Source organism: Mytilus californianus, unplaced genomic scaffold, assembly GCF_021869535.1.
Source record: "Mytilus californianus isolate M0D057914Y unplaced genomic scaffold, xbMytCali1.0.p SCAF_10, whole genome shotgun sequence".
Taxonomy (NCBI): Eukaryota; Metazoa; Mollusca; class Bivalvia; order Mytilida; family Mytilidae; genus Mytilus; species Mytilus californianus.
Genome location: NW_026262582.1, coordinates 61,799,571 through 61,824,073, shown reverse-complemented (window position 1 = coordinate 61,824,073; position 24,503 = coordinate 61,799,571). Strand labels below are relative to the sequence as shown.

General features: G+C 34.0%; 1 protein-coding gene across 3 annotated transcripts in view; it reads right to left on the bottom strand.

The window, feature by feature from the left end:
• LOC127718339 (organic cation transporter protein-like) overlaps positions 1-24,503 on the bottom strand; it is a 47,890-nt gene continuing 23,387 nt past the window's right edge. For 2 of the 3 annotated variants that reach the window (XM_052224335.1, XM_052224336.1), the window contains exons 2-9: positions 9,686-9,989; positions 7,484-7,905; positions 6,218-6,448; positions 4,587-4,718; positions 3,738-3,820; positions 1,526-1,643; positions 983-1,055; positions 1-313 (exon numbers count right to left, since the gene is read on the bottom strand). In XM_052224335.1, coding sequence (XP_052080295.1) covers positions 113-313; positions 983-1,055; positions 1,526-1,643; positions 3,738-3,820; positions 4,587-4,718; positions 6,218-6,448; positions 7,484-7,905; positions 9,686-9,989 — 1,564 coding nt within the window. In that variant the 3' untranslated portion in view covers positions 1-112. Of the gene's footprint in view, positions 314-982; positions 1,056-1,525; positions 1,644-3,737; positions 3,821-4,586; positions 4,719-6,217; positions 6,449-7,483; positions 7,906-9,685; positions 9,990-11,377; positions 11,502-24,503 lie in introns of those variants that run through there. The other variant, XM_052224337.1, reaches the window with a different exon arrangement.

The window sequence follows — 24,503 nt, the reverse complement described above, 5'->3', positions numbered from 1 at the left end:
TAAAAACAAAATTCTTATTTTGATAAAACGTTACAAATAGACAGCAGCAACATGCAAATCAAGTACAAAAATACAAATTTTATTTGCACTGACATAAGAGTCTTTTTTTTTCTCATCCACACTTTTCAGAAAACAGAGTTTCACTTTCATCTACCGTTTTCAATGATTCGTTTTGTTTGACTGGAAGCGAAAAATCATTTATCGTATTTTTTAAGGCTAAATTGTTCGTTTCTTTTAAAAGAAGAAGACAGAATGCTGACATGGTGAAAAACCCGCCAAGCAGCAAGAACATTATCCCTGGTAAACGATAGCTCTGAAAAAAAGAATATATTGATGAATGACATTTGGTATTCACATACTAGCCTAGTAATATATAAGATTTCTAGAAAGTCGTTTTCGGGGATTATTAAATTTTCAAACTGTGAACAAGAAAAATTTTGTATTGCACGTTTTTGTCCAGGTTTTTGTTTAGTCGTTAATGGTTGTTCACTTTCTTCTACTGTTTAAAAATCACGGAAAGACGTATTTTGAAACGAATGTAATCTTTGCTTCGCGAATTTAAGACGATGTAGGGTAAATCATTTCTGATCCTTTCATGAAGGTGTTGGTTTTAATTTTTTTCTATCCTGTTCATTTATTTGAAATTATTTTGAGCTTAGAGTTGAAACCCCATGTTTTCAATATTTGTCTACAAATTATATAGATGTGATGTATGCGTCAATCAAACAGCGACCCAACGACAAAAGAAGCCATAAAGACACACTTTATTGTCAACATTAGAAAAGCGTACATACTATTCAATTCCTAATAATAGCACACTTTCTTCAAAAACAAACGGCAAACATATGTTCTTTGAAATTGAAATACATAGTTTTAATTCATCCCAAACTATATCTATTTCAACCAGAAGCAATGAAAAAGACGAAAGCATAACATCCTGGCCTGGCCGGGATAGATAGAAATAATGTTAAATCATACTTACTGCAAATATTAATTGAGGTGCTATCATAGAACCAACTCGTGACATGGTATTATTGAATCCAAAGCCTATATTTCTGTGAAAATATAAATATTTGGTTATAATGTATGATATATAACTTTAGAATAGAAGAACGTTGAATTAATTCAATCTTTACACAAGTTTGACACAGTGATGGATACAGGACTTGAGTAAAAAAAGGGCGAAGCTAGGGGTGTTATTGTTCGTAATGATAAAAATAGCAGACCGTTTCAGAATTTAAATAACGACGTTTTTGGTCATATTGCAATATCAAAATAACTTCACGTCATTGGTTAAATGGCCGTTGTTTAGGAACTTGCAAACCAATCGTGAAACGTTTACGTGAATGTGGGACGATGTAGAGCGTTACTAGCTGTAGAGACAATTTACATATTGTTAGAGCCTGTACGTTGACCTGTATATGTTCATTTGTATCAGTGGGTTGCTGTCTAAATTAAGTTTACTCTACACTCACATTTATTCATATAAACTAACATAAAACAGTCATTTAATACATGTATGTACCTTACAACGGTGGGATACAACTCTGACGTAAATATTATCAACGCCATCCAGCCACACGCAACACACAGTTTACATGTCAAAGCTAAACCATTTATCAAAGCACCCTCATGTGATAAGTCTGCAAAAGATAAAGCATTCAAAATTATTTAAAAAAATGAAAAGGAAACAAACCGAAAAATTTTCAAAACATTGATACATTGAATTTATATTTTTTTTATGGCGTTGAGATACAAAAATGCAAAACTGAATATACGTAACTTATAATTTATCAGTTTAATTTATTTGAAATAACATAAACCGTACCAATGCTACTGCACCACGTGACCATTTCGACAAAACATGTCTCTTAAGTGATTCTCGAGGCCAACTTGAATATTTGAAAATTCAAATCTTGTTCAAAAATTGAAGAGCTAATAAAACCAAAAGTTCAAAACCGGGCAAGGAGTTTAGAGCTTTGCATGAGTTACATATTTTCCTCAATATAAAATAATTTCAAAAATATTGTAACAGCAAATTCCAATAACACAATATCCGAATTTTCATGCCAGTACCGGAGTACTGGCTACTGGGGTGGTAATACTCTCGGGACTAACAGTCCACAAGCAGAGGTAGCAACCCAGATTTAGAAATAACAAAAACATGGTTCCAATTTTACTTCACCAGATGCAATTTATTAGTATCATGCACTTAACACGCATGATTAAATACCCGTATATGAATACATACAATACTTAATTTATCAAATCTAATGTATAACTCCAATGTTCGCGTACTAATGAATTATAATTAAGGAATGACTGTAATATTTTTTCTGTCTATGAAGAAATAACATAAAAAATATGGTGAACACTGAATAACACACGTAGCGGGTTATTTAAAAGTGTGCACCACATTTTTTTATGTTATTTCGAATAGACAGAAAAAATATTAAAGTCATTTCTTATAATTTAATTCTAAAAAGGAGTAAATCATGATAAAAACGTTGATGACGTCGCGGTCACATGACAAAATTATGTCTATGAGCTGATAGACAAAACACTTTCAGCCAATCAGAAGACGTGTTACATCCAAAATTAAATTATTCGCTCATAAATGAATGCCATAGAACATTTTAGAAATTATTAACATACTGAGGTTCCTACTCCCTCAGTCAGAGTTTACCTTAGTTGGACTTTGATATTCGTTTTAAGTCCCTTTCAGTCATGCTAATACATTATTGGGTGTCCTGATTAAGGTTAGAAAAGGAAAGCACAAAATGCAACAGATTTATAAGAATAACTTTCATTTTACATAACAAGGTATCATTCCTATAAGTATAATGCCTTCAGAAATAACGAAAACGTTAAAATCACTCGAATCATCTGTTTTATTTGTCACAATTGGAGCAGTGACTGCTTCCCCTTCAGATGCATCTGAGATCATCCGGGGTTTTTAGTGATGGTCGTGCTGCTCGATCTTGCTTATTCTGTAACCCGAATAATTTAGACCCTCCTCGTGATCGACTCACCTCCTACGTTAATGAAGCCATCGTAAAGCAAACATGTCGATTGAATAACCGTATTCGGGTTACGTATTCCGTTGATTGTCGACTGAATTACCGTATTCGGGTTACGTATTCCGTTGATTGTCGACTGAATTACCGTATTCGGGTTACGTATTCCTTTGATTGTCGACTTAATTACCATATTCGGGTTACGTATTCTGTTGATTGTCGACTGAATTACCGTATTCGGGTTACGTTTTCTGTTGATTGTCGACTGAATTACCGTATTCGGGTTACGTATTCTGTTGATTGTCGACTGAATTACCGTATTCGGGTTACGTATTCTGTTGATTGTCGACTGAATTACCGTATTCGGGTTACGTATTCTGTTGATTGTCGACTGAATTACCGTATTCGGGTTGCGTATTCTGTTGATTATCGTCTGAATTACCGTATTCGGGATACGTATTCTGTTGATTGTCGACTGAATTACCGTATTCGGGTTACGTATTCCGTTGATTGTCAACTGTTTGTTAATTTTTTTCTTGGTCAAGATGTTGTCTTCAACACATTGATTTTGTTCCTGCCTTATTGTCTTCTCCCTTTTTTTATATCATAAATATCATAACTGGAAATATAATATCCAGGAATAATAGACCAAAATAAATAGTTTTTAAATGGTTGTGGTATGGACCTAAATTACTCTGCATTATTATATATAGTACATACCTAGGAACTGAACAATTCCAATAGTTATACCAGTTATACCAGACAACAAAAAGAACACAAAAGATGCTTTTTTCCTTCCAATGCTGAAAAGAAAATATTCAATTCAACAGTTGATAACGATGACAAAAATGTATTGATAAAAAGGGCTGCGGTTTTGGAGTGTGATAAAGGTTGAGTTGTAGATTCCCTTCTAGGTCTATCAAGAACTGTAAAAAAAAAAATAAAACAAAAAAACAACAAAAAAACAAAAACAAAATGATTAAAAGAAAGTTTGTTTTAAAAAAAACCAAACGGAGAATGTGTCCATGGGACACAGATGATGCCCCGCTTGCATATAACGTTATAAAGGGGACATAACTTAAGAACTGTAAAAGTGACACAACCCAAATTCGGACTTGATCTGTGTTTTGTGATAATAAACATTGTGTATAAGTTTCATAACAGTTAATTGAGGCAAACTAAAGTTAGAGAACGGAAATTTTTGGGACGTACGTACGAACGGACGGACTGACGTACAGACGGACAAGGGTAACATTTAATGCCCCCTCCGTTGCGGCGGGGGCATAAAAAATGGTTTTCATGATTGAAACGAGTACAGTTTATGCTGATCAAGGAACGCAGAAATGAATAGCCGCACACTTAGACTAAGGTTTGATGTTGTTAATTCTTTAGATTTTATCATTTTGAACTGGTGATCAATATCGATTGACCGCTATTGAAAGTATGATCCTATTGTATTTATATTGTTCTATATAGGTGTAATGCGTTATCATGGATCATTTTTAACAAAGACTATGATATAATAACGAATATGTTAATGATCGTTTTACTTCCTATATATTGTCTTACCAGTTTGCGAAGTAACACACAACAAATGAAGTGGACTCCATGAGACCAAGTAGAGCCATATTGAGATACAGATTTCCAGACAGCTGTGCGACTCCGAACGAGATTGCATAAAACCCGTATCCACAGGAAACCCTGCGTGAATATATGAAACATATATTGTTTCCATAATACTTTATCAATACTAGTAACATCATACTAATATGGTGTGCTACAGACATCTATCTATGAGAAATGACGAAATTTTGTAATTACATTTTTCTCTCTCCAATTTTAGGAACACTACAGTACCGCATATTATTGACCAGCTTATAATTATAAAATAAATTTACCAATGAATCAAAGTAAAATATATCGCATTTTCAACTCCTCAGAAACTAATGCAGATATGCACAGAGACACAAGTCTGGAAGATTTACAAAAAACGAAAGTTTCTGTATAAATATGCTTGGTTTTCCCGTTTGAATGGTTTAACACTAGTAATTTTTGGGGCTCTTTATAGCTTGCCGTGCGGTGTTAGTCAAGGCTCCGTGTTGAAGACCGTACTTTGACCTATAATGGTTTACTTTTATAAATTGTGACTTGGATGGAGAGTTGTCTCATTGGCACTCATACCAGATCTTCTTATATCTATTAGGTGAAATTTTACAGTATCATCAAATGTGGTTGGCGATGATTCGGAACTGCTGTTTCTGAATACTATGTATATTCGTGTAGCTAATAGCCTAATAAAAAAAATCAGAGAAGAACGCCATAAAATCGACATAAGAATACATTCCACATCGAAATAAGAAGATGTGGTTCGATTGCCGATGAGACAACCTTCCACCATACCAAATAATGTAGGGTTCGGCTACTACAGCTCGCCATACGGCCTTCAACGATGAACAAACCCATTACAGCATAGCAAGCTATAAAAGGCACCGACATGAAAAATGTAAAATATATCAAACTAAAAAACTAACGGCCTAATTTATTTATAAAACAATAAACAAATATGATATAAAAGAGAGGCGAAAGATACTAAAGGGACATTAAAACTGCTCACAAGTCGAAACAAACTGACAACGCCATGGCAAAAAAAAAAAAAGAAAAAGACCAAAAGACAAACAACAGTATACTAAACACAACATGGAAAACTAAAGACTGAGCAATATATATAAAGCAACCAACGACAACCACTGAACTACAGTCTCCTGACTTGGGACAATCACATACAGACTGCTGTGGGTTTAAACATGTTTGCGGAAGCATTGTCCACAGCTGTAACAGCACAACAAAAGAACAAAAAAAAAAAAAAATCAGGGCTATCTGTTTTTGAGCACCTGACTTCTTAAAATTTTCATCACGAGGTTATTCCAGAAAAGAGAGTTTTAACTAGCTATAAAACCAGGCTTTATCCACCATTTTCTACATAAATAAATGCCTGTACCAAGTCAGGAATATGACAGTTGTTTTCCATTCGTTTGATGTGTTGGAGCTTTTGATTCTGCCATTTGATAAGGTTTTGAATTTTCCTTGAAGTTCGGTATTTTTGTTATTTTACTTTTTATACACATAAATCTATATATTTTTATTTTTTAACAATCAGGCTCCTGATATATTCAAACTCAAATTATATATAGCATACATACCAGGTAAAAGACAGCAATGCAGTGACTTTTAATAGATGCTTATTCCTCAGGATGTCAAGCAAAGTATATTTTCTCTCCTTTGCCACGTGTTCATTAAGATTTACTATGTCAATTAATTTCTGTTTATTGGGAGGTGATCTTCCATTTATTCTCGCTATTTTAATCATCACTTCATATGCTTCATCAATTCTTCCGTGTGATATAAGCCATCGATAACTTTCAGTTATTAAGCTAAAAAATATATGATAACATTTTATATTTGGAATATGATTTATTATATAGTTTTCTTGAGGTAAACGGGTACCACCAATGGAGCGGGAGCGGGAGCTGATGACTAATGTGTATTTTTCGTATTAATGAGGGTATGGATGGGTGTTTACAGAATAGAGAATAATGGGCGAAAATACAAATAGAGAAAAATGGACCAAAAATTATAGAAAATAGAATAATTGGGTGTTAAAATATAAAGAATAGAGAAAAACCATTCAGACCCTCATTTATCCCTTTTTACCAGCTGTTTTATATAGCCTGTTTCCATTAAGACCATTAACTGCATCCTTTCTATCTCCTTTCTTTTGAAATTGTGTATGACTTTTACGAAATGAAATGTTTTCCATTTTGTTAATCCACACAACCTCATTTGTTTTGAATAAATTAAGGATTTTTTTTTTGCGGTCCGGTTTTCTTATTTTAAAAGCCACGAAAGTAGCAATCGAAATAGCATATCACACCATTACATTTTCTCACAAAGATAGGCATCTTTTACAAAGTAATCGAAAGAAAAATAGGTCCATTTGATAAGAACACGTGCTCCTGATATCTGCATAACCCAAACAAGTACAGGTGAACCAGTATATTTGATATACCGTAGTTACTTATGATAAAAATGTTAATATTCAAATGGGTACCTTATGTGCGCTTCTGCTAGTCGACTTGTTTTTATACTATTATAGATCAGAGTTTCGCACTTTCTTAAAGACTTTAGGATAAGAAAATTAACAGAATTCTTTAATTTTAGCTTTTGATATCTGTTTATCTAATAATTACTGTTTTCAGTGAATATTCACATCTTGTATCATTGTAAATTTGAAATTAAGAACACTATAGGCAAAGTTTGATAGTGTATATTTTGACAGTAAAAGCAATTTTTTTTTTGCACCATTTTTGTAAACTTCAATCAGCAATCCTCAGGTGAATCCGCTACTCACCTTGAGTAATGGATTCGGCCGAGTTTAGACTTATACAAATTTACAAAGTAATAATTACCCTATTCCTAGAAACCACGGAAGACAAAAAATTGCATTAGCAATCTGTATATATTTCCAATCATGCAAGAAATAGCATATGAGTCCATTGGACATGGCACCAATCGGCCACACTGGTAAGGATAGAATTACAGATCTATATTTGATAGGTATTAATTCTGCCAGATATGTAATATCTATTGTCAAGTACCATCCACAACCAACACCCACAAGGAATCGCACGACAGCAAACATGTGCCAACTTGTAGAAAAGGCTCCGACAACATTGAAAACAAGAAGTATTATTATTGATACGTAATACGTCTTTTTTCTTCCGTACAAATCGCCTACTTGGCCGGAAACGAATGCGCCGATAAGTAGTCCAAACATCTGTATTGTTGTTATTGATGACACGATCCAATACTTGTCACATACTAAATCCCACTGCAATATACAATATAATGTTTTAAATAAAATTCTAATAAAAATAAGAAGATGTGGTATGACTGCCAATGAGACAACTCTTCACAAGAGACCAAATGACACAGAAATTAACAACTGTAGGTCACTGTACGAAATTAGTCTAAGTTAATGATACAAATCAATGTAATAAAAAAATAAAATTGAGAATGGAAATGGGGAATGTGTCAAAGAGACAACAACCCGACCTAAGAGCAGAAAACAGCCGAAAGCCACCAATGGATTTCAATACAGCGAGAAAATCTCGCACCGGAAGCGTGCTTCAGCTGGCCCCTAAACAAAAATATGTACTAGTTCAGTAATAATGTACGTCATACTAAACTCCGAAATATATAAAAGAAACTAAAATTGAAAATCATACAAGACTAACAAAGGCCAGAGGATCCTGACTTGGGACAGGCGCAAAAGCGCGGCGGGGTTAAACATGTTTTGTGAGATCTCAACCCTCCCCTATACCTCTAGCCAATGTAGAAAAAACAAACACACAGCAATACGCACAGTAAAACTCAGTTTAAAAGAAGCCCGAGTAAATACTCTGTGTAATCTGGAAATGCACTCCTTCAATTTTGGTAGCCAACATCCCAAAATCTTAAAAACAATACGTACTCAAGATCCGTGTTCAATTCAAGTCGATTACATTTGTGTGACGATAACCGTTTACTCTTTCTCAAATGTTACGGATTTTATAGGTTTCAAATCATGACTTCATTTACGTTTTTCATACATAACAAAATTAATGCTTTACATAAAATTGAGAATGGAAATGGGGAATGTGTCAAAGAGACAACAACCCGACCACAGAGCAGACAACAGCCGAAGGCCACTAATGGGTCTCCAATGCAGCGAGAAACTCCCGCACCCGGAGGCGTCCTTCAGCTGGCCCCTAAACAAATATGTATACTAGTTCAGTGATAATGGACGTCATACTAAACTCCAAATTATACACAAGAAACTAAAATTAAAAATGATACAAGACTAACAAAGGCCAGAAGCTCCTGACTTGGGACAGGCGCAAAAATGCGGCGGGGTTAAACATGTTTTTTGAGATCTCAACCCTCCCCCTTTACCTCTAGCCAATGTAGAAAAAAAAACGTACAGCAGTACGCACAGTAAAACTCATGTATACCTAATTCGTTATATTTTTACTCTTAAATCATGACATCATGTCGAACTTTCGTGACCGAAAAACTGTATCTCTACTCGATATTAAACTCTTTTCCGTCATACTAAACTAGCCATGGAAATTTATGACAAATATGTAACATTCGTCTTGTTATTTGAATTAGGAAAAAATAACATTTCTCTCCCTGTTGTCGCTCATATATAGATATAAGAAGATGTGGTATGAGTGCCAATGAGACAACTCTCCATCCAAGTCACAATTTGTAAAAGTAAACCATTATAGGTCAAAGTACGACCTTCAACACGGAGCCTTGTCTCACACTGAACAGCAAGCTATAAAGGGCCCCCAAAATGACTAGTGTAAAACCATTCAAACAGGAAAACCAACGGTCTAATCTATATAAGAAACGAGAAACACTTATGAACCACATCAACAAACGACAACCACTGAACATCAGGTTCCTGACTTAAGACAGGTGCAAACAATTGCAGCGGGTTTAAAAGTTTTAATAGGCGCCAATCTTCACCCTACCTGAAACAATAGTGTAACATCACAACATAGAAAGACACTCTATAAAATATCAATTGAAATGATCTCTTTAATAAACACCTACATTCATACCTCAGATACGATGGTATTCATCGATGCATCAAATTGTCTTGAAACACAATCGAGCTTTTCTGTTGTATTCTCCAAGCTACACTTTTTATCAAACGTGGCGTTAGGCATAAATGTTTCTCCAGATTCTGTATGCCATTCGCATGACCAGTCAGGCATAACTCCACCAAAAGCCATCATTAAAACACTCCATGCAACTGTTGCTTTACTTCCAAGGACGACTAATGTTAGTATAAACTGGTACCGTCCTAAACCTCCAAGGTCTGTCAATACCGATTCCAAATATTCATTTAATTCAGAAGACATCCTTAAAAGAAAAAAAATATACAAAATGTATGCCGTCGGCTGTATATTTGCATATAAACATCACATTTCAGACTTGAAAATAAAAAAAATATAACACATTTAATAACCTTCTTCAGATGTCCACATCAAGATAATCTATTAGAAATTTATATTCCTGACCCGGGTATACAATTTCATTGTAATTTTTAATACAGTAATACTTTTTTCACTTCCCTGGGTTTTAATAATACTTTTTTTAATAGATAGATACTGTATTCTGTAAAAACTAAGAACTAAATTAATGTACTGAGAAGTATATGAAATAGTACCTGTATAAACGATATCTTGACTCTAAGATTGGGTTGAGTCAATAAGAGCAAGATCCCCGGATGTAACGACCACATTAAGCAGAAGGCAAAGCTTAGTATATTGCGTTGTGACCAGAAAGTTCTTGTATTATACATAATCTCGTACATTGTGATATGATTCATAAACGAGTAAAACAGCAGGTGTGAATAGTGCAGTAGTAAGGGAACTACCATTTGATTTTTATGGGGGGGGCTAGGATGAAAAATTTTGTCCTGCATTTTTCTGTCCTGCCTTTGTATTTTTCACTCTATTCGGTCCTGCCTTTTTTTTATTAGTTTATCCTGACTTTTTTTTTGCCAAGTTACTCATCCTGCCTTTTTTTTTACTCAAAACTCCTGTCCTACCTTTTTTTCAAATTTCATCCTAGCCCCCCCATCCCCCCCATAAAAATCAAATGGTAGCTCCCTAACTGTTTATCCTTCCGGGTCACACGAGTTAATCCCCCGTGTTTGGTAGCCAACTTAAGAATGGAAATGGGGAATATGTCAAAGAGACAACAACCCGACCAAAAATCAGATAACAGCCGAAGGCCACCAATGGATCTTCAATGGAGCGAGAAAATCCGACACCCGGAGGTGGGCCTCAGCTGGCCCTTAAATAAAAATGTGTACTAGTTCAGTGAAAATGGACGTCATACTAAACTCCAAAACATATAAATGAACTAAAATAAAAAAAAAACATACAAGACTAACAAAGGCCAGAAGCTCCTGACTTGGGACAGGCGCAAAAATGCGGCGGGGTTAGACATGTTTTGTGAGATCTCAAACCTCCCCCTATACCTCTAGTCAATGTAGAATAAAGAAGCACAGAGCAATAAGTACATGTTTCTCGACCTAAAGTTGTGTGTGTTGTGAACTGTTGTTTCTCTTTGATGGCTATTGTAAATCAACTTATAGTTTTTGATAGCGCACTTGTATATCTGTGTATCTTCGACCTTTTTTAGATTTATTTTTATTTCTTCGCTTTCATAAAGAAATTGGGTGAAAAAAAGAGTATGCTGCCACATAAGAGATTTATCGATTATTTTTTTTGTTGACTTACCGCACTGGATTTTCCAATTAAGTTCCAAAAGAAAGAAATTGTAACAAATCTGTAAATTCGGATAAACTCGTGAATCTGTGTTTATTCCTGGGCTTAAATGTGTGAAATAAAAAATCGGTTTACTACTTTCATATTTGTTAAATTCTTTTATTATGATTTGACAGATGTCGAATTCGCTGTATTTAGAAAAGGCAAACATTATATTATTGTATTGTGAATGATATTTGCTTATATTTTGAAACTGATTTTGACAGTTACAATGTTTTGATGTTTAATTCTAAATATAATGATTTAATAATCGTATCAAATAGGAACGTATACACCATGAAAACAAAACATTTGTAAGGCCGTTTTGTTTATATATTTAACGAGCTAAAGACCAAAAGAGATTTAAATTGATATGTCATCATCGTAGTCTCGATTACCCAGACGCATATATAAATATAGCGTCTGGGTTGATTAACCGGACTGGTCAGATATTTATAGGGGGCGTAACAAACAATTAAATATAGAACATCATCCATAAATAGCACTTCCGTTATCCCCAAAATAATAATAATAATAATAAAAAAATCAGTAAGCAGTATACTAGTATATCTATATGTGATTATTAAACTGACATTACATGTTCTTGTAGCTGACGCAGTGTTGCCCAACTTGACAGTGATATGCATTTTTAATAGAGACATGATGTCAAATAAATAAAACGGCTTCAAATACCATTTCACACGTATTCTTGTCTCAGTGGTTTATATACATTTATTTAAGATCTATAGTCAAAATAAAGCTTTACACCGTACTTATTCAGATTTCGGATATTTTTTTCGTTGATTAAAAATACTTATAAGTTTTAATCATTTTTTGCCATGATTTTTACCTAAAAAACTTTATCATTATACTACTTGTCTAGCTTAAATTTCTACAAAAACGATTATAAACTGTAACTAACGGTGACCTTTTTGACCTGAATTTTGTACATGTATATTTAAGAAAAAAAAAAGAAAAAAAAACTAAATTGGTAAATGCTCATACATGATCAGTCCAAGTTTTCCAATATAGAACGTGAATGTCTGTTCTAAATGTTATAGCACTCGTGTATAGAGGGTACCACACTCTCTGTGCGCTAAGAGCGGGGTTCGTAGGTGAACCGTTGTACTAAAGGCTAAATTTCTGCCCCTTTGCAGGTTGCAGTCATAATTTCTCCGACCTGTATCCCGGACGGCCTCTATTACAGGACCTTAGTTTTCTCGTTTGAATTGTTTTACAATTGTGATTTTGGAGCCTTTTATAGCTGACTATGCGGTATGGGCTTTGCTCATTGTTGAAGGCCGTACGGTGACCTATAACTGTTAATTTCTGTGTCATTTGGTCTCTTGTGGAGAGTTGTCTCATTTGAAATCATACCACATCTTCTTTTTTATACTTATTATATTTATTGTTAATTTCTGTTTGTCCTGAACATGTATGCAATATATTTGCAACTATTTACCACTAGACGATAACCAAGCAACCAGCAATCAATCTATTCTTATATTCTAGCACACCACGGTATTCTCTTATCTTCATACTATAAAACACCATTATTCTCTATTGTTCATATTATAGCACACCAGTTTTCTCTATTTTTTATATTGTAGCACACCATTAGTCTCTATTCTTTATTTTTTGGTCCATTTTTCTTAGTTTTTTTCCATTATTCTCATTTCTGAAACTCCTGTTATAATTTATGCTGTCCTTGTTATATATTCTTTCAGATATCTAATACACCTGAGACTATTATATGTGTTATAGCAGTCTCAGGATACACTTACCTTACAAAAAACACACATCAAGTTACTTCTATGTAAAGAAAACTAATACAAATACTAAGAATGCAATGTAAAAAAATCTCCTCAACAGCTATTACTTGCAGATCAGTGAGATCACACAATGAGCCAACTCAATTTTCATTTACAAAATAAACTGCAAACGACAGAATAGTATCGCCTAATCCTTTTGGGAAGAACAAATTTATGAATCAACCTTCACACAATACCACTGTGCCAATGTTACCCCGTGTCCATAGAGGAAATACAGAACTTAACCAGTCATTCATGAAACCCAATACTCTTTGAATGAATGTTTGTATCATGCACATGGAGAAGATGGAATAGGATTTATCCCATACTGCATGGTAACTTGTAAAAAAAAACAACAACACAAAAGTGTATTCTACTTCTCCAGAGGAATATCCTTATGATTGTTATTAATTAACTGGTTTATTGTTTCAGATCTTCATCATTTCTACTATAATTTTAATATCCATCATGTATTAGTATGCAAGAAAGGAGAGCTTCACAAGAACAATATCTTCTCTTGTAAACCTTTATATAAAAATAAGGAGATATGGTATGATTGTTAAAGAGGCAACAACCCACCAGAGTTAAAATGACGTGGATATAAGCAAATATAGTCACTGCACGGCCTTCAATATTGATAAACTCCATACCGTATAGTCAACTATAAAAGGGCGTGACATAAAAAATGTGATACAATTCAAACGAGAAAACTAACTGTTTAATTGTTCATATGATTTTTTATTTGTTAATACAAATCTTAATGCTCTAACATGTCTGACAACAATGTTGTTCTTGATTTTTGTTTTATAGACTTAATATACGTCTGTGTACCTTTTTTGGCTTTATGGTTGCTGTCAAAATAATGTTTACCCAACATTCTTGGTACTGTGATTTATTTATACTGATTTATACTTCAGTATTTTAAAAAAAACATCTTTGAATCTTATTTTTATAAAATTGAAGCTGTTTAAGCATGATACAATGAATATCCTGAACATTATATTTTTTTTTATTCTTGACATTTATCTGTGTCCAGAAATCATCATTGGTTTGTCTACAAAAGAAAATAAATATTAAAATCATATCAATTTTGGTCACAAACATAGCATATATATGAAAAAATAATTATTGTTTGAGAAAAAAACATCATACAAATATATTGTATAAATTAGTGTCCAGGGACAAGCTGAATCCCGCCTCCGGAAGGGTGATTTTCTCACTGCATTGAAGACCCATTGCATGGAGGCATTGAGCTGTTTCCTGCTCTTTGGTCTGGTTGGTGTCTCTTTGACAGTCCCTGTTTCTATTCTCTATCCAAACCATGCATGCGTTTTTCTCATTGTTGAAGGCAACACAGTTGCCTATAATTGCTCAAATCCACTTCATTTGAACTTGGGTGGATAGTTGTTCCATTGGCATTCATACCGCATCTCCTTATTTTGCACAACAACGTGTCCCATTTCTAATCTGTATTGTTTAAGCAAAGTGCATATGTTTGTTTTTTTTAAATCGAGTATAGAACATTTTGTTCGTTTGGTGTATATACAAAATGGCATCTTCTAGATACATATTGTCTGTTTATCTTCTACTTATGGTTTTGGATTGCGTTCCCTCCTTTGAATATGTACATCATTGTGAATCTCTCCTCTCCCCCATTCTTTAACACATATCAAGATGTAAACTCCATTATACAGATAGATACAACAATCTAATCTTGGATGAAGGTCATATTTCGACGTCCTAGCCCCTTTTCATCAAATATTTATAAAGTTAAAGATACTACATATCAACCCCAAATTGTATTTATAGCATGTACGACTATTCGAGTGGTCCCAGTCAATACAAAATTTGTCATTTAATTGTATAACTATTAACTCGTTTGCATAGCACGGACATGCATGAAAAAATATATCTAATCAATGTTACAGTTTGTATTGTTATAACATCTTACCAAGCCCAAGGTTGGCTGTGCTGGTATTTTTCTTCGCGGCCAAGCCATGCTGTCTGGTGTTTTCCATGATTTGTATAACGTCACAAACAAATAAAAATAGTTTAAACGACGTCATTCGACTAATCCAAACAACAATCGAAACACTCGGACTTTTCAATAATATTATCGTAATGCAATTTCTTCCGAAGTCAATAACCAACTTCTTGGTTATTCGTCTTGGATATTATCCATTTAAACAAGCTAAAAAAGCCGATACTATTCCGATTGTCATAAATTAACATTTCTATATCACTTGTCATCCAGACGCTATACTTTGAAAAATAAAGCGGCTGGATGATCGAGACTATCATCATCGGTACTTTTTGCGCCAATTGCCATTTCCTTTGCGCCAAAAAATCTTTCATTTGCGCCCCAAACCATATTTCCTTTGCGCCATGAATAAGACATACGGAATAAGTAACCAACTTGACGACCCTAACTCGAAGAACATGTAAACACATTACAATTTCATACCTTTAAGTGACTCTCAGGTTTGGTATGAGAAATGAGTATGCACTCACTCACTTACTCAAGGGAGGGATACTTTGCGACATTTCTTCAACAAGCCTCGTATTTATGATACAACTTATCTAAAAAATAAGAGCTTACCTGTCAATTGGCGCAAAAGCCAATATCTATTTTTGGCGCAAATGAAATATTGCTTTTTTTTAAATTGGGACAAAAGCAGTGCGCCCGTTATTGCCTGATGGAGTCGGAACCATAATTCTTTTTAAATCATTGACGTTTATCTTTTATATATACAGCACAAACAACATTTTCCAAAAGACCAAATGAGTGAAAAAGTATATTTTAACAAAACGCATTTGACTAGCAGGTCGAACAACTGATGTTCTTAAACCCTGCTGACTGCCATTGGCGATTGCCAAATAAACGGATCACAAGATGTAACAAAATAGATCTTATTATTAATTTATCACCAAACAGAAAACAATAAACTTGCGGAAAAGATGGTATACCGCAAACATGAGGTGCAAAAGTTTTTGGAAGGCCATATAATTTACCTCAATTTAGGATAGACTCTTGAATTTTGAAAGAGTCAAAATAGGATGAACGGATCATATTAACCCGAAGGCAAATATAATACAAGCCCAAACAAAAAAATATAAATAAGTTTAAATTGAAAACAACGTTCAAACCTATGATTGCGTTAAAAGGCCCCGACAGGAAAAATATGAAACAATCCAATTAAGAAAACTAATGGCCTAATTTATAACAAAACAATTTAAAAAAAACTATATGACAGACATGGACCAACGAAAACCACTGAACTACAGGCTCCTGACTTGGGACAGGCACATAAAGAATGTTTGTGATCGCTCATTCCTCCCCTAGCCTGGTGGAGCAATTCAGAAAATACCAAAATGGAGAAGTTGATCGAATTCCCTTTCTTAAAGCAGTAGGCTTCAAATATTCAGCACGTACCGACACGTAAAATCAGAACTTTTTAGTTTTCAAATTTAGTGCTTGTGCATGCTTAACTGTTAGAAACCCCACTCCAACCTGTTTGTTAGTAAACACGGAACTAATAGGGGTTCTTGTAAATACTTAAATAAATAGATATCTATTATTTACATGTGTCTATCTAAATTTACCTGTGTTTACCTGTAAAATGAATGTGCGCAAATGTAATCAAAAGCTACAGGCAAACGTGATGATTTTTTCGCGCAATTGTAAAATGCCGCACATTTAACAAAAAAAGTTGAAAATGATTTATGTAGTTGAATAGCAAAGCTTTATTATGAAACAAGTGTAAAAGAAAATACTTTATTCTATCTAAAATGTACTGCTATTGAATTATTGTCTTTCCGTACTCTTATTCGCCGTATGCAGTGACCTTAACCACGAGACCTCTCGTTAGAACTTCGACCATCGCACAGCGCAAGTGCGAGCGAAACAGTGATGAAAGAATGCAAACAAACGTACACTGGATGGTGAATAGTAATAATTCATTCCTAAATAACAAATCGAATACACCAAATCAATTTACAACTGTTTGGACAAGTTTAATCATCAAATTGGAACGCATGGAACATATTAAATAAAATAAAGTTTACATCGCTCTGTCAATTCACTTATTTTCCACGTGCTCCACGAATCTGTGTTGATTGTTTGTCAATGTAACGATCCGTTACACCCCAGTTCTATTGTTATACTTCATAGTTTCTATTTCTGAAACAAGTGTAAATTGAATAGATCTATTGTTACGAATAACAATTGACTTTGACCACAGGGTGTGACGAGCGGGGTTTCTGGAACCCCCTGCTTCTACATCCCGCAAACAAAGTCCATTGTTATTCGTAACAATAGAAATTGATTATTTTTTTAAATAGCATGAACATAAGAAATTTCTAATAGTGTTCACTACAAATTGTTTCATGATATTAAAAAAACACATTTTAGGAAACTCCAATAAGCATCTATATGGAATAAAAAAATTATCCCTTTAATACTCCTTTGCTTGAAGATAATTTTTTTTATCCCAGTCATATGTCTCTTATCTCCAGACACCCCCCCCCCCAACCCACCCACGGTTACCCAGTGGCCGATCTGGGGTTGGGGGTTCCGCGGATTGGACCCGACTTTTATTTAAAAGATCAATGCATTTGAATGGTTGGAACCCCCCCCCCCCCCTTTTTCTCTTGAGTTGGGAACCTCCGGCTGGATCAGCCCCTGATTGCCTCAAAAAGGAGTTCCTCTACATTAAATTTTGTATGTTTAGCGTGTCTGGTAGTCGTGTTTCTAATGCAGACACACCTATTCCTTAGTATGTTCGAATATGAATTTTTGTTTATTCTCGAGAAGAGGGGGGGGGGGGGGGAGGGGGGGCTTTTGTTTTTGATAAAATCGTAAGATATAGAATACAGTTATGATTACCTTTATTAAACTGATACAGGTAAGTACTTTGGGTTATAATATTGCCTTTATCTTTAGTCTCTTCTACCAAATCCAACGCTTGCCACAAAATGTCGTCAGTCTTATACCCGTCCATATTGACAACTGTACAGTGGCGGATCCAGAGGAGGACGTAGAGGGCGTACGCCCCCCCTTTGCTTGGACTTTTTTTTGTTTTTTTTTTGTAAAATGATTAATCAGACCAGACTTCGTGAACTTTGCCATTTCCCGTGTATTTAATTTTTATGCGACAATTCTTTACTTATAAAGATATTTTTCGCTGGTATTTACTGATTATGTCAAAGTCATGTGATTCGCTATGGTGGAGTTGACCAGTGCGTCAAAAAAACGTCACTCGGTCATTTTGAAATTCAAATTACAGTAACACATTGCTTAGGCTGAGGATGACAACCATGATACCTTCAAAGCGACAAAGGATTGAGCAAGAACGTAGTGACTTCTATTTCACAATTCAACCAAACAAAGTAATACATTATTACACTCTCATGAAAAAAAATCCACAGCAATATTATTTACCTACGAAAACATGTTTAACCCCAAACGCCCCAGCCTATTTAAAAATAACATGATAACTGAATAATGATCCCCAGTCAGTCTATCTCTAGATAGATTTAAAGTCTAAGGTACGAACCATTTGATTTGAGGAGGCAGTCTAAGGTATTTGAGAGAAAAAAATCTGACTCTGATTTTTGCATTAAATAAAATTTCTGGTCGTATCTGGATTGAAAACAATAATCTTGTCCACTTTTTTGCTATTAGAAACGAAAATTTCCAACAGAATTATTTAGCATTAAATGAACATGATGAATAAAAAACAGGCGTATTTTTTTGAGGCCGGGGTTTGTATGTCTGACCGGAATGTCTGTTTCGCCGAACTGATATATTGAATACTTTTTTCAAGACCAGACTGCAACCTGACTGCTGAGTGTGGCCTTTATGTCTCCATTTGTCGACCGTCATTCATAAATTCGTTGTCATTTCAGACTCATTCGTAGCCTTTTGTTGATTTGGAACACCTCACCTCCCTTAATTTTGTTGGGTGAAACATATCAACCAAACATTTGGATAAAAATTGCTTGTTTGACTTTTTTAACTCGTGTCGGTCGTATTGTAAATTTCATCGAATAGCCCGGCGTATTTCTTGTTTACAACAAGAAATTTGTGAGGTTATGCTAACTTAACATACAACAAACGAGAATTTTCCATGTCTATTTTTTAATGACAAGTCCCACATCAAATATATCAGTACATAGCTTTGGATCCATACTATCATTTTATATGATAGACAATCAATAGGGAGAATACAGCATAAAAAATGTCCAACCCTTACACTTTACAGCAACTATAGAATATACATGCCCCACGCCAGGAACCGTTAAAAAAGTGCATTTTACACTTATTTTATATTTTTTAGCCCAAAAAAGGTCCCAAAATTTTTTAAAAACTTCGCCCCCCCTTTCCAAATTCCTGGATCCGCCCCTGCTGTATACCAGGAGCATGGTGTATTTTTTGTTTGTAATAAGAATACACGTAACAGTCAACCTTGACCTGCTGATCCATATTAGCGGCACATGGATTTAACGGGAATATGCAAAACAACTTTGACATTTGTAAAATATACTCACTTGTCAAAGTTTGAACGAAGATAACCAAAGAGATGTTACTAGTGGGGTTTCATGTGAGAAAAAAATATTCTTATAAATCATGGTTTTGAAATTGTCAATAAATATGCTATCGTTTTTTTTTTTTCATTTAATAATCAATGTTAACAAATATAGGGTTTAGAATGGGGTGTAAGTTAGTTATACACCTCGGGATACGGCGTGTCTGGATAAGAAACCCCTCCGGCCTCCGGCCGTCGGGGTTTCTTATCCAGACACACCTATCCCTCGGTGTATAACTATTACGTAAACTTCAACAACAAACTCGAAAGTTAATAAGCTTCCGATCAACAATCACTGAATGACATATCATTTGTCCATGTTACTTTATAGATTCGTAATAAATGTAAAAAAACGTGCTAAGAGGACTTAGTTTAGTATATATACACATGCATTGGTTCAATAATTTCATGAATATTAGAATTACAAGAAACTTGTTTCATAAGACTTTAATCATGTTAATATGTTTATCTCAAATAAAAAGAAAATATTTCTGATATCATTTTTTACATACCTTATCGTTATTTATGGCCCATCGATAACTTACAATATTGAAAAGTTTTAGGAAAAGACAACATATTAATACAACAAAGAAACAGATGTTACTTATTCATTGTTATAAGACAAGATAGATTACTCTACAAAACAGTTTTACATCGTGTGATTTTCATATCACCAAAGGTGACTGGGGAATAGAAATATGATAACTTTGGTCTTTATCCGACCACCAGTAAAACCTTTGTCAAAGTCCGTTTGGCTGTGAGGAATGATGTATAAGTACACAGCCACGTCTGGTCAGAATTGGGACGTTAAACCGATGTCTCGTCTAGAGAGAGTGACACGCTCTCCGCACAGTAAAACCCTTATAGCAACTCTTTGAGGGGGTACGTAGGTGGCCTTTTGCAAGGTGAAATTTCAGTCCCTATCCAATATTAGTCTTCAAACGTAGTGCTCGTGCATGCTTAACTGCTAGAAACCCCACTTCAACCTGCTCGTTGGTGAACACAGGACTAAGACTAATGGAAGGGGTTCTTGTAAATACTTTAAAAAAAAATAGATATGTATTATTTACATGTGTTTACCTAAATTTACCTGTGTTTACCTGTAAAATGAACGTGCGCAAATGGAATCAAAAGCTACAGGCAAACGTGATGATTTTTACGCGCAAATGTAATACACCGGTTAAACAACGCTATCCACTAATTATATACTTTATTAAGCACACATTACACCCATAAGAGGGTCAAAGGCATAACAATTACATTTGTTAACAACAATATATTAATGACATTTACATTGACATACAAATAAAACAAAATATAAACACATAACACAACAAATGGCCCCTGTCCTCAGTTCCATAGACTGTTTTAATAAAGGAGCCTAAAGATTTCACTTGCTGACTAGTAGTTGGATTTAGAATATATTTCATTTTATTAAGTTCTTAAATCGTTAAATAAGACTTGTCTTAATTCATTATTTATTTTACATAATAAAAAGAAATGGGATTCATCATCAAGAAATTTGCACTTATTACAAAGTCTTTGAGGGCGTGGAATATTTTTATATCTTCCAGTTTCAATAGCGAAGGGATGATCACTAATTCTAAATTTTTCATATAAGTTTTCTTGTATCAAGATTAGGGTATGGCAAATAAAATTCTTGTTTATATTCAGTTTTTATATGCTTAAAGAAAAGAAGTTTGCTATTTTGGTCAAGAGATGATATCTTATTGTCATATATGTCTTTATATCTTTGCTGAAGTTCATTTTTATAGTATTTTTTACTAAAATTCTTACAGGCTCTGTATTTGTTTTGAGTTTCATCTTTGGGTTTACTAATATTATTGTCGGACCTTATATGATTTACATATGAGTACCATGAGTATATACCTTGATCATGAAGTGACTTTGAAAGAAAGTAACACTCTTTAAGTAAATCATATAAGTCCACCGTTTTTAAAATTCTATAAATCATGATCATAGGAATGGTGAGAATATCATTTCGAACAGAAGTGTACATAACTATTAGAATATCAGAAAGGTAAAATGACAAGGTAAGGTGTACCAATCCCCCCCTCCCCCCAAGATAATACCCCTTTAAAAAAAGCAAAAAGACACAAATGTTCTTATTTCTGAAAATTATATGATACCTCAAATTTAACTAAAAAGTTGAATATGATTTATGTAGTTGAATAGCAAAGCTTTATTATGAAACAAGTGTAAGTGGACTTGTAAAAGAAAATACTTTATCTTTAAGTTATCAAAATCTTCAAAAATATACTGCTATTGAATTATTGTCCTGTGGGTATAGTAGGTGGCCTATTGCAAGGTAAAATTTCAGTCTCTACTCAATACGCCCTTATTTTCCAGTGGCAGTTCAAACTTTCCCGACCTTCATCACAGACGGCCTCTATTACAGGCCCCACCTACATGTATTGTATCTATTGTTAATTTGTTCTCGTCATGAAAGAGCCTTGACCAAGATGATGTCCATTTATATTTAAATTATGTTGTTCAGAGTTATGAATAGAAATTCTGACCAGCTGCTGTTACGGTCAATTCATTCGCTCCATAACTTTTTATTTACCGTGTTAAGAAATTTTTAACATTGGACCTGTTTATCTTGTAGTAATGAGGGTCCGGATGAGGTTTACAGAAAAGAGAATAATGGACCAAATCTACAGAAAAATGGACAAAAATAAAGAATAGAGAACAATAGGACGAAATAAAAGGTTAGAGAATAATGGGATGGAAAAACATAAAGCATAGAGTATAATGGGCAAAAACATAAAGAATAGAGAAAAATGGCATAAAAACAGATAGATAACAGAAATGAATTCTCCAGTCATAAAATCTTTTACAAGAATTCATCCTACAACAGTTTACATACTGTCAATCACGCTCTAAATGCCCGCGATTTCGCGTGTGTGTTCTAGTAATATAACAAAAAAAAAACACTACAAAAAAGCAACACAATTACAAAATCTCTATTTTTTATAATTTATTTTTGAAGATTAACCAAACTCAAATGAATTATATAATTTATGTCTCAGATATACATACCTGGAATAAAATATTTGCCTTTTAACATATCCCTAAGAAAGAAAAACCAACAGAGATGACGGACGGAAAATTTGAAATTAAGCAATCCTTTGAAAAAGGTTACTCGCATTATTCTTCATACCTGCGCTTGCATGGTTTTCTCTGTAGTGTCACAAAATATATACTTTCATATCTTATTTGCTTGAGTAAAACATAATTTTCAGAGACCCATTTGGGTCTTGAATTTATAATGCAAAAATTTTGCTCATTTTCACACAGTATATCATATTGAAATTATTTCTTAATAAAGAAAAAACACTTACCTAAGTTCAAAAGGGTACTCCAACTTGTCTTAGGCAGTGGACAAATTGAACATCGATTGAAATATAGGTCAACAAAAGTTCAAAACCCCTATTCTTAATGAAGTTTCTATTGTTCATGTACCGTTTAAATAGATACACAGAATCAATTATATAAACGAGAGTCTTTTGTTAACTATTTGTAAACGGTTAATGTTCACATGTTAAGCGTGGTAGTGACACCAATTTTAAAGAATTTAAGTCAAACGTGAAAAAGTTATTCTAAATTTAGCCAGAAATACTCTCTAACCTAACAACAAAAAAAAACCCACCCAGGTGTAGTCAACACTGTAGGAAAAAAATGAATACAACACGTAAAATTTCATGCGTCCAAAGCGCTTTTCAGTTTTCTGGATTTACCTTCATCAGGAACGCTCAAAGCCGAATATTTGAAAGCCAAGAATGTATACAAATCTAAACAGTTAAAGAGCTATATGACCAAAAAGGACCTACAAAATAGCCAAATTTATCTAAGGTCAACTTTGCCCGAGGAAGTTGAAACCTTAGTTTCTTATAATTTCAAAATTTATAAACGGACAATTTTAGAAAGGTTTATTATAAATCATGTCATTACCGAAATATTGACTACTGAGCTGATGCCATATCATTGAACTGGTCATTTTTTGTGAATTTGATGATCATAAAATGTTAAAATATTTCGAAACAGTAATGTTCTTTGCCCTCTGGCATTGATGGCACTAATAAAAAACAAAGGATATGGAGTATCCACCCATGACACAAAATCAGTACATGCGCAGCAAAAACACACAAAAAGCAAAGGAACAGCGTTGTAATTGCTGTTCTTCATCTCAACTAATTCATATTTGGCACAACTGTTTGCAATTTTTAGTTTTAAGTGCAACATACTTATACATTTTTGGTTTCTACTGTTTGATTTAGATGATCACTTCCGATGAGTCTTATGTAGACAAAACGCACGTTTGGTATACTTCATTATAAGCCTGTATGAAATAAAGACAGTCATGTATCCCTGTTTCAAGTTGGTACTGACACATGTCAAGTTGGAACTAAATTAAAAATGTTGGAGAAGACGTTACTAAGTTATAAAACTTATGTCAAATCCGTTTGTACTTTTTGAACAATAAAATATGTTTTAACTAATAAATAGATCAGTGAATAAATACATGTACATGTATTCTACAAAGTTTTAAATTTACACCTATGCATAGGAACTATTTTGTTTTAATTATGTACTACTTTCCGGTATGTTCTTTTTTGACCGGGCCCGATTTGGGGTGCTACATGTTACAAAGTCTATCCGAATCATTTGGCAAAGAAT